General features: G+C 39.1%; 1 protein-coding gene across 4 annotated transcripts in view; it reads right to left on the bottom strand.

Moving 5' to 3' along the window:
* Nucleotides 1-11268, bottom strand: part of VNN2 (vanin 2) — a 30720-nt gene that overhangs the window by 7183 nt on the left and 12269 nt on the right. The window contains exons 6-8 of one of the 4 annotated variants that reach the window (XM_027086149.1): nucleotides 9833-10003; nucleotides 5706-5811; nucleotides 1054-1091 (exon numbers count right to left, since the gene is read on the bottom strand). In XM_027086149.1, the coding sequence (XP_026941950.1) occupies nucleotides 1069-1091; nucleotides 5706-5811; nucleotides 9833-10003 (300 nt within the window). In that variant the 3' untranslated portion in view covers nucleotides 1054-1068. Of the gene's footprint in view, nucleotides 1-1053; nucleotides 1092-2821; nucleotides 2987-5237; nucleotides 5812-9832; nucleotides 10004-11268 lie in introns of those variants that run through there. The other 3 variants (XM_027086158.1, XM_027086137.1, XM_027086141.1) reach the window with 3 other exon arrangements.

Here is an 11268-nt window from a genome sequence, read left to right as displayed (position 1 = left end):
GATCAACCATATACGTGTCCACAAAGCCTCTTCTCCCAGAGGTGCACCCCAGTTTATGGTTTCAGCAGTCCTCCTGTGGTGAAGAGCATAGCAGCTCAGAGGAAGCCAGAGAATAGGCCTGCTGCTTTTTCACTGATGTCTGTGTGAGAGGCCATGACGACATGCCTGGGACCACCACTGCGTCACAGTTGACTGCTTCCACTTTTTGTCCTTTACTATATTATCAAGCTTACCCAAGATTTCAGTGCAGTGGGTTTGGCCATGCCTACCATATTCGTCAGTAGGAGAGAAGACAAATGAATACTGTCTTATCCATTGTATCAGACGATATGCAACCAGGAAAACAGAATCCACACCAGTTATTTTAAGAGAATTTAACATAGGGATTTGGTTAAACAGGTATTTGATGAATGAAGGACAAAAAAGGAACACTGAGGTAACAGCAACAGGATACCTGAGGAAAGCAACTACCACTCCTCATATACGTGAACAAAGGGAAGAGGACAGTGCGGGAGCTAGAAGCTTTCCAGGGGGCCCTGTGGAGCTGAGGCTCAGAGCCCTAGGGAGAGGGTGCTCTTCAGCTGCTGCTGCTAAGCCAACACCTCAGAGGAGGGCCTCCACAGAGCTGGGACTCATCCCTTGAGGAGACACTGGTTGGTGCTGGTATTTTTTTTTTTTTTTTTTTTTTTTTTGCAGTACGCGGGCCTCTCACTGTTGTGGCCTCTCCCGTCGTGGAGCACAGGCTCCGGACGCGCAGGCTCAGCGGCCATGGCTCAGGCGCCCAGCCGCTCCGCGGCAAGTGGGATCTTCCTGGACCGGGGCACGAACCCGTGTCCCCTGCATCGGCAGGCGGACTCTCAACCATTGCGCCACCAGGGAAGCCCCGGTGCCGGTATTTTTGAGGGAGGGTAATGACGCTGGTTCTGAAAGTATGGAAAAAACTGAAAACTAGAACCAAGTGCTACTGGAACAAACTACTGCTGTCAGGTACGTTACTGATGATGGGACGACACTGATAGGTGAGCAAACAGAAGTCTCTCCACTCCTCGTCCAATCTTCCGTTTCCCTCTAGCGTCTTCTATTGGCAGAACCTAACAGGGCGCCAGGTGACAAAGGAGAAATATGTTTGCCTAGTCCCAGCTTCATCATCACAAAGAAGAATACAGAAAGGTGGGTTTGGAGCTGAGAGACAATAGCTGAATAACTGGCACACTAAGGCAACTGTACAACGTACAGTGTGAAAATGCATGAGGTAGGTTGATGCTTGTTTGCATAGATAAAGCTCAAAGTTTCTCTTGTAAAAATAAAAAATATGCAGAATGATATGTATAATTTGATGCCACGTATACAAAATCTTAAAAAATGCAAAATAGTACTAAGGTATTTATGTACATATGTAATAAACTACCAAGAAGTCATGGGAATGATCTAAAATAACCTTAGGATAATGACTTCCTCTAATAAAAGCAAACAGGGAAAGGAGAAGAAAGCAATTGGAAGGAAATACAAAAGGAGCCCATTCTATTCATAGCACCTTATTCCATAAACGGAGCAGAGGGTACATATTCTTTCACTTAATTTCTTGTACTATCACTTTATCATCTTTTCTAGTATATTTGGATTCCTTTCAAATTAGTTAGATGTTTAATTGATGAATAGGTTCCTAGCCATGAGGCATGAGTTAGGACTTAATAGTAAGGCACATATTTGCCCTCCAACTACATACTTCGTACTTCTATTTTCATGTAGTCAAGAGCATGTTTATACTAGATGTCTCCCAGCAGGAATAAATTATAAGCAATTGCTTTTCCGTCATGTCCAAATGACAGTGCTCTCACAATTCACTGATATGTTCTATGAATTGCTAAGATACTTAAATCTAAATTCATATATGGTCATATTGGAAGCGTGATCTGGTCAGTGAAAGATTTATATCTTGTACAGTAGGATCTACAGAACCATCATGTCCTAAATACAAACAGACACCCATTCTGGGCACCCATTCTCTCTGTTCTTAGTAATTTTTTTTAGTTCATTCAGCAGCTTTGTTTCAGGCACTGTGCCATACATTAGAAATACATCATGGTGAGTAAGCATGATTTCTGTCCCTGAGAAGTTCATTTCAGTGGTAAATATATCAAATGTGATGCTTTTTATAACATGAAGTGTTACTAGTACTTACCAATGCCATGAGGGTTGTAAGAATTTAAAATGGATGTAAAGTCTTGTAGGAATAATTTATTTTAGGCCTCACATTCTTTGCTTTAAAATCTACCATTTCTTATATTTTTAAATAAGTCTTAGATTTCTTTAGCTCTGGCTTTTCAATTCTAGCACATGGAACCTTACCTGTAATCTTGAAGTTGCTATGGTGGACCTCCTAATTACAGATAAGAGAAGGGCAGGCTAAATGCAGGTGGGTGGGGAATGAAAGTCAAACAAAAAAGCCACCTGAAGTGTATTCTGTGTAAGGTCTGATGCCCAAAACATTAAATTCCTGTCCTATCACTGGTAACCACGTGAATGTCCTTGTAAAGTTGTCTATGAAAACCCCCATTTTAGCCTTCTGGAATTCAAATATTTTATATGTCTGCTATACCCGCTCTTCATTTATAAAGCCCTTCTGGCTCATTAGTCATCCTGGGTAACTGCATTTAAGTTTGCACTTCTGATTCTAGAAGATATATAAACGGCCATTTTTCTTTATCATAAAAAATGAGTATTGACCCTTTTTGCCTCTTTTCTCTTTGTTCATAAAAATCAGACTCTCTTAGGAAACTCATCTTCAAACAGTATAATGAAAAACTCAATATTAGCAATCTCCTAAAACATTTTCATTCTTTATTATTTATTTTATTAAAAAGATTGAAATTATAGTGTAAAATGACCTTAGCATAAGAATTCCTGAGTCTCCAGCTAATGGACTGAATTTTGAGAGTTCAACAGGAAGAAGTGAAGGGTAGCGTATCTTTCTAAAAATTAACATCTGGGATAAAAAGAAAAATGAAAAGTACATAAGAGGAGCAGGGAAACAAGGGCTCACAACTCTTATAACTGATCAAAGCTATCATCAGGGTTGTTCGATCCATATTTATATGAGGTGTCACAAGATATTTGAGGACAGGTAAATTAATATCATGCAGTTCACCCGTATTATTTTTCTCCTTTGACTTATCATCAAGTGACCTGGAAATTCTCTAGGAGATTGTTAAAATATCTTCTTTCCTCCTCCAAGTACTACTTCATGTCTCCAGGTCCAGTAACTCAAGAAATCCTCTTCCCAGTTGTTACTGTTTTTATTCAGTACATCCAAATATCTTTTTAAGAATGCCTTTGTTAGAGGTATCTGTGTGTGGCTAAGTGCTTGAGTGTGTGTGTGTGTGTGTGTGTGTGTGTGTTATGACCATATTTACTTAAGCAGGCATCAGCCCTAAGATATTTTTAGAACATTATCATCTATGAGATACCTAAGAGAGATGGTCAGAATGGAGTTAAAGAATGTGAATGGAATTTAAGAGAGGTCAAAACTGAGAAAAAAATGCCACTGGAAATCACTTATGTAGATGAATATGCTAACACCATGAGGATGGGTCAAAATGCAAAGAAGGAATAAAAAAGTAGAAAGTAGAGGTAGTGATCCTTGTAGAGTAGGCTGCGAATATATCACAGAAATTACTGGACTAGATATGAGAGGGGCAGTGTCACAGAATGAATGGTAAAAAGATCAAAGAGAATGCATAGACCATGTCCCAGTACCTAGTGCCTGGAACATAGTATGAAATCAACAAATGCTATGTGAATGAAAGAACAAAAGACAGAGAGTGAGCCCTGAGGGAAGGAAACTGAAGGAGCAGCTTTGCAGTACAGGTGCCCGCAACTGGGAAGCTGTGACAGCGCATTTTAGGAAGAATCCTGGTGAAATTCAGGATAGGTGGAAACCAGCACCTTGTTTATTCCCTCCAGAACCACAGGAGACTCGAGAACTAACAAATTTTAAGGTGAGACAGAAAGACGCTTATCACAGAAACTGGACTCTAACATCAGATTCGTTAGAAACTAAAGAGCTACTCCCTCAGGTGTATTTCCCTAAATCAATGCCAAATGAAACTACTTGAGTTGTTTGATAAAACACAGTGGGTGTGTGAAAACCACTGATGAGATATGGGTTAAAACATTGTGATGCAATTTTGCAATTAAGTACTCTTTATTTTCCTTGGGACTTGTGCAATTTTTTTTTTGTTTTGTTTTTATTTTTAATGAGTTGAAGTACAGCTGACAGCTCTAAGTGTGAATGAAGGGAAGAACTGTCCCTTAGAATCTGTGAGGATATCCTTGCTTGTATCTTTCTCAAACCTGTGGGTTTAGTTTCAGCAGTCGACTGGAAGTGAAATACCGTTGCCCAAGAGTCACAGAACATATTGCAAAACCATTGCATAATGTCTAACTTCCTCAAGCGAAACCTGGCAAATCTGAAATGTTCTATATTTTATGAAGAGATAAAAGAACACACAATTTTGATGATTATGTGATTTTGGACTATTTACATACATATACGTTCATCATCACTAAAAAAGCAGATACTCAATGTTGAAAATAGTGTTACCATTAACAGTCATGGTGGGGCTTCCCTGGTGGCACAGTGGTTAAGAATCCACCTGCCAATGCAGGGGACATGGGTTCGAGCCCAGATCCATGAAGATCCCACATGCTGCGGAGCAACTAAACCCGTATGCCACAACTACTGAGCCTGTGCTCTAGAGCCCGCGAACCACAACTACTGAGCCTGCAAGCCACAACTACTGAAGTCCACGTGCCTAGAGACCGTGCTCCGCAACAAGAGAAGCCACCGCAATGAGGAGCCCACGCGCCGCAGCAAAGAGTAACCGTCGCTCGCCACAGCTAGAGAAAGGCCGTGCGCAGCAACAAAGACTCAACACAGCCAAAAATAAATAAATTAATTAAATTAAAAACAAAAAACAAAAAACAGTCATGGTCTTTGTGTTATGGGATTTGTGCCTGTTAGATTACACCACAGCCTTTAGGCAGGACTGTTTGGAGCTATGAATACCCATTAACCTGGACTAGATATTATTTCTTCTAGAACATCTCAAAACAACTTTCATTGTTAAGATAAACATCAACGTTGGAGTTTATGTTTCCAGTGAAACTCCAATGAGTTTATATTTCCATCTGATTAGAAAGCAAATCCTCCCCAATCATTAGCACAGAAAACTAGATGAGTTCAAACTGTCTTTAATGTCAAAGGGAATTCAGTCATAAACGTCTCAATTCCCATCATTACTGTTCTCTCCCAAGGCTACCACTATATTTACAATGTCCCTGAAGCTCTTCACTCTGCTTATGCTCACACACACAGCTAATAAGGCTGGAGCCAGGATTAATCCTCATTTACATGACCCAAACCTCAATTATACCATTATACCATACTGTATTATTTCAGCGTAGCCAAAAAAGACGCAAAATTACCATAACACTTAAATATAATCCTTGATGAGAAAAAATATATATTTGGAAATCCTTGGTCTATACTGGGGAGCGAGCCATTTGAAGTTTCTTAGTAAACTTGGGATGCAACAATGAATGTGATAAAGCGATGTCCTACACCATCACAATATTTTGCAGAGCTATGATCATTAATAATGTGGATATTATCAGGTAAGTCGTTGCTGAGTTGCTGGTCCCGCCTGAGATGGAACGTACGTCTTTAGTGTACCATCTGCCAAACAGTGACACTGTTAGGATAGGCTCAGATGATCCATTCTTGTTTACCAAACGCCCATCTTTTAGTACCTAAAGAAAAAGTGGGAAAAGTATAGTCAACTTGATTAGAATATACATTACAAGCAGACTCATGATTTTGAAACCATCCTAGATATCATGGTAGGTAAGGGGGCTAGGGCTGGGGTTGGGGGTTGGGGAACAGATGGGAAAGATAGGAAACAGCTATTTTATATGTAAGGAAGACTAGAGCCATTCTAGAGGGTTCAATAATTGAGTTTAAACAATCAGATGTAACCCTTAATGAAAAGTCAGAAATCATCAGTAGCAAAAATTTATTGAGTCCAATTATATGCAAGATAACCGGGAACCAGAGGAACACAAATAACACCTTTCCCTCAAGAAGCTTAAAAGTTAATGGTGAAACTGAGAAGATCCCACATATAAAGAGAGAAATCAGTATATTAGTATATTGCAGAGAGAAACAGGTATGTGCTTAGGAGGTCTGAGAAGGAATAGCTGAACTGCTCTGCTTCCCAAGGTGGGATACAGTCTGCTACAAGGAGCAGTTAGGAATTTCTCCCTGGGGCTGTATGATGGAAGACTTTGTGCCAAGTGGAAATCAAGCAGCAAAGGCTCATTCTGAGACAGGAATGTATGTGACAGATCTAGGCAATGTGCTTTCTCACTCCAATATGGTTAGAACAAGTTGTGTGCTGGAGCCAGTGGTGTATAAGCTCACAACAACAGACTGTTAAATCTCCACGAACTGTGACAGCTGGTTGTTAAACATGGCTGTTCTTGAAATTGATGGTGGTGAGAATATTTACATCATGATAACTGGCAAATGCCACAAATCTGAACTTTTCTTTTTCTTCCTCAGAGAGTGGCTTGTTACAATTTACAGCACATCACTAGCTGGAGTTGAAGATTATTGAAGAGGAGACTAAGCCATATGGTCAAAGAGAACTGTAGGGATCGGATTTGTGAAAGCCATGAATGAGCAGATCTATATCCTGAAGGCAAGAAACTTCTCTGTAAGGGAGCAATGTATGCAAAGTAATGGAACAAGAATAGAAAAAAACACAAATAGACAACAGATAGAACAAGAATTAAAGAAAATGAGTTCATCATAAGTTGTGAGAAGGACAGTTTGGATGGGGAAGAGCTTAGAAGGTGAGAAATTAGATACTTTATAACTAGAAGTAGAAAATAACTAAATATCCTCAAAGATGATTATTGTGGTGACACATACACACAAATACATAGCTCACTGACAAGTCGTCAAACACACAACCTGTTGGTAATTAAATGAACAAATATAAAATGTTAAATCTTCATTGTTTATTGTGTTCATTGTTTCTAAATAGTCCCTTGTTTATTAAATTGTTCCTTAAAGAACAAAAATGAAATAACAGAGGTATATTTCAAATTACATTTGGGTGAAAGTTTGAAACAAGTTAAACACAAATATTTAGTTTTCTTGTGACTTTTCATCAATATAGTAAAATTTTGTCTATTTTGACCTTCTTGGAATTAATTGTTCCACATCGGTGATTGTCCCTTGGGTTCTAGTTAGAACTTAGCTTTTTACTGTTTTCTTGTTACAAATTTTCCTAAAATATACTATATAATAGTATAATAGCATACTATATAGCTGGCCTTCTAAGTTACACACTCAAGATAATTTGACCTTTTTGACTATTCCCTTAAACTGGTAGTTTTTACCCATCAAAATCACCTGTAGGACTATGAAAAATATAGGTCTCATCCTCAGAGATTCTGATTTACTGTATCTACAGTGGAACCTGGCCTCCTACTCCCCCACTCTGTCTGCACATTGATGTGTACTTACATGATGTTCAGTACACGTGGCCTAATTCTGGCAAGCTTTCCCTCCAGTTGTTGATGAACTTGGTTAACTAGGTAAACCTTTTGAGGTAAGTACCTAAAAATACATCCTGATGCTTGTATAATGCTTCACTGTTCACAAAGTGCTTTCACATGCATTACCAAATCAGTGAGGAAGATATTCTCCCCATTTTACAGGCAGGAAATTCAGAGGTTAACTGACTTGCACAAACTTACATAACTAGTTAGTTGCAGAGGCCACACTTCTGATAATATACCAGAGTTAACCTACAATGTTAAAGCAAGATGTTTCCCACAGTTGTGGTGATGGTCAGTAACACTTCATGCTCTTAGCGTAGAACTAAGGATGGGGAAAAGATAGGCAATGAATATGTTGGAATCTCTGCAGAAGTGATCCTCAAAGATAACGTGTAAATATGTGTTGATGGAGAGTCCATTAGTCAAGGAAACTGGGGAAATACTCAGGAAGACATGGTCAGTGTGACTCATGTAAAAATCTTGTCATCTATGGCAGGGGTCCCCAACCCCCGGGCCACGGACTGGTACCAGTACCAGTCCGTGGCCTGTTAGGAACCGGGCGACACAGCAGGAGGTGAGTGGAGGGCAAGTGAGCGAAACTTCATCTGTATTTACAGCCGCTCCCCATCACTCGTGTTACCGCCTGAGCTCCGCCTCCTCTGAGAATCTAATGCCGCCGCTGATCTATTTTTTAAAATCATACTCAGAAAATTAGATTGTGTGCTAAATGTAAATGGCAGGGCTTACAAGATATAGTGCACCCATACCTAAGCTTACCTGGGTGAACCGTACTTTCCCATCTCTGACTTCCTTGAATTGGCCCCTGAAACTTTCAGTTCATTTACACATATTTGTGCCATTCTAGCCAACTTTCAACTACTGGATTTGAGTTCCAGACCCCTTACTTCAGATCTGATCAAGATTTTCTGTAGTTGGCATTTAAGCTTTTATTCCAGCCTCAATTTGCTGATGAGATTCTGCCTAACTGGGTTCTATGGCAGCCAAGGATTCCCATTCTCTGGGTTTCCCAGCCTTAAGGCTGCACTGTATGTTGAACTGTTGGTATCACAGAATTAAATATTTTTATAAATATGACCAATTCCAATCTGATAAAACAGGCAGACACAGATATATGACCATAAGCAATCTGCAATTTTAAAGATTTCCTTGCTTGATGTTTCGGATTAATTAACTTACATCCTATTTTTTCTTTTATAAAAAAAAATGCAGTGATTTCACTTTAGGTTCTGAAACTCTGCCACTGTTTGTCACAGTTCAGTGAAGACATTAAGGGCCAAACTTGTAGAGTATGTGTATGTACATGTGTATATGTGCCATGTACTGACTAGAAGATACAAACCTACAGAATCTTAATTTTAATTTGAGACTAGCTTAATTTGTGGATTAATTGGCTATGGTCACTATGGTTTATGAAATAAATATTTGATTTTCTGTTTGTCTCCACATGTGACAAAAAGAAACTAAAAATCTGTAAGTAAATATTCTGCAATGAATGTTGCCTCAGGCTCATAGGGTCTAGGTATCTTATGGTGTTATTCCAACAATGTGTCATCACTTTAGAATTAGTTGCTGTATGTTGCAAAAATGGTCACAAAAATTTCCCCTCCTTTATCCATACCCTTTGCAGTATGATTTTACAGCTCTTCCCATTGAGAGTTCTGCAGCATTTATTTCTCCACCCTTTGAATCTACCTTGGTCATGTGACTTGCTTTGGTAGATGAGATATTTGCAAACATGTTGCAAGTAGAGACTTGAAAAGAACTGGCCTATTGTGTTTTTCCCTATTTATGCTCTCGGACTCCTTAATCTAACGTGTGAACAAGACAAGGCTTTCTGGAAGATGAAGGACCACAGAGGGAGAGTGGCCCCAATCATCTCACCTCTCCAAGACTATGCCATCACAAATCAGCCAGCCCCAAACAACCCTCCTGCTAGCGGCAGATGCATGAATGAGCCCAACCAAGATCAACCGAGCCTCTTCTAGTCCAGAAGAACAGCCTAGCTACACCCAGTTCACATCACCAACCACAAAATCAGGGCTAAAGAAATAGTTATTGTGTAAAGCCATGAAATTTTGAGGAGTCTCTTACACAGCAAAAGTTAACAGATACAGTTGTCATAGACTGTTTTATTTGACTTCAGAAAACAGATAAAATGAAGACACTCTTAAAGTTATCCTACCTCAAATTTTCCAGGTGCCAGATTGATTTTAGTAAGTAGCACTTCAGGAAAAACATACTCCGTTCTAAATGTGCCACTTAGGGAGAACATTTCAAATCTTGTCAGAGCAGTGTCTACTGGCTGTCCACAAGTTGCCAGATTAGTAGATTTACATTTCACCATTGTGCATACCTGTGTAGAAAAGACACAAATAAAATGCAATGTCTTGCATCTAAGTTACTTGTACTAGAACTGTTGACTCAGTTTACAAACGTAGCAAAGTAAATATTTTCACCATTTGATAAAGGGATTTGGATCATATAATTACCTGCTTTATTGAAAATGGCAAATGATTAAGAACCAATTCCCACTTCCTGGGTAACTAGTGGGATTGAAAGAAAGAAGCCAGTTTAAAACTAGATTTGTAATAGGAAAGAACAAATCCACTCCATACTGGATCTGTTTCTTTTTATTTAAACCTTTGTAGTCTACTGCTTTTGCTACAAGTTAATCACTAAAGGCATGCTGCCTAGAAGCTTTAAATTATACATAATGAACCATCTCTGAGAATCCTGCCTTTCATGTAATGAGCTAAAATACCTTTGTTTAGCTCACAGGAAACTTCCAGACCAGGCATACCTATGAATGGCTGCAGGAAGGAAAAAATAAACACATCCCCTCCAGAGCCTGAATGGAATTAGGATTTTACGCCCTCCCCATTTAGTGTAAAAGAAGCCTGAATTCTACCTCAGGGAAGATGGTTCTTTGGGACACTAGTCCACCATCTTCTCAGTCTGCTGGCTTTCCAAATAAAGTCACTATTTCTTGTCCCAACAACTCATCTTTCAATGTATTGGTCTGTCATACAGCAAGCAGTACAAGCTTGGACTTGGTAACAGATATAAACCATTAGTCTGGCATGTCAGATGATGGCATTTGGCCCAAGAAAGTAGAGGTATTTGGGAAACAGGAGTACAAAAGCCAAAAGGATGATTAAAATTTTGACCATCTCTCTTTTTTTTCATATCTTTTTCCTTAGGAGAAGGCAGTGAGGCACAGAGTAAAATAAGAAAAAACAAATGCATAGTCAACATTATATAAAAAGTTTAAAAAATTTGTCACTGGAAGGGCATTAAATGATCAGGACATTTGGTTACAAGAGAAGTTAAAATAAAAGTGATATCCCTACTTATTGTTGGTTTTAAAAGTTAAAACAAGACTTTATATTCAGATGTGTCAGCAAAGCTACTTAAAGAAGCCTTCTTGAAGTTCATTTCAATATGTAAACTGGTTTCATTAGTCAAATAGAAAATCAGCATTGTCAGGCTAAGGTATTCTTTTAATGTGCTCAAAGCAAACAATCAATGATACTTAGCCCCCCTGCAAATGTCACATGATTAATCCCAAAGTGTGTGTGTGTGTGTGTGTGTGTGTGTGTGTGTGTGTGTGTGTGTGTG

This window comes from Aethalodelphis obliquidens, unplaced genomic scaffold (assembly GCF_003676395.1).
Source record: "Aethalodelphis obliquidens isolate GAN/ISIS:26980383/991018 unplaced genomic scaffold, ASM367639v1 scaffold3, whole genome shotgun sequence".
Classification (NCBI taxonomy): domain Eukaryota; kingdom Metazoa; phylum Chordata; class Mammalia; order Artiodactyla; family Delphinidae; genus Aethalodelphis; species Aethalodelphis obliquidens.
Note: the sequence above shows the minus strand (reverse complement) of the source record. Positions and strands in the feature narration are given on the sequence as shown.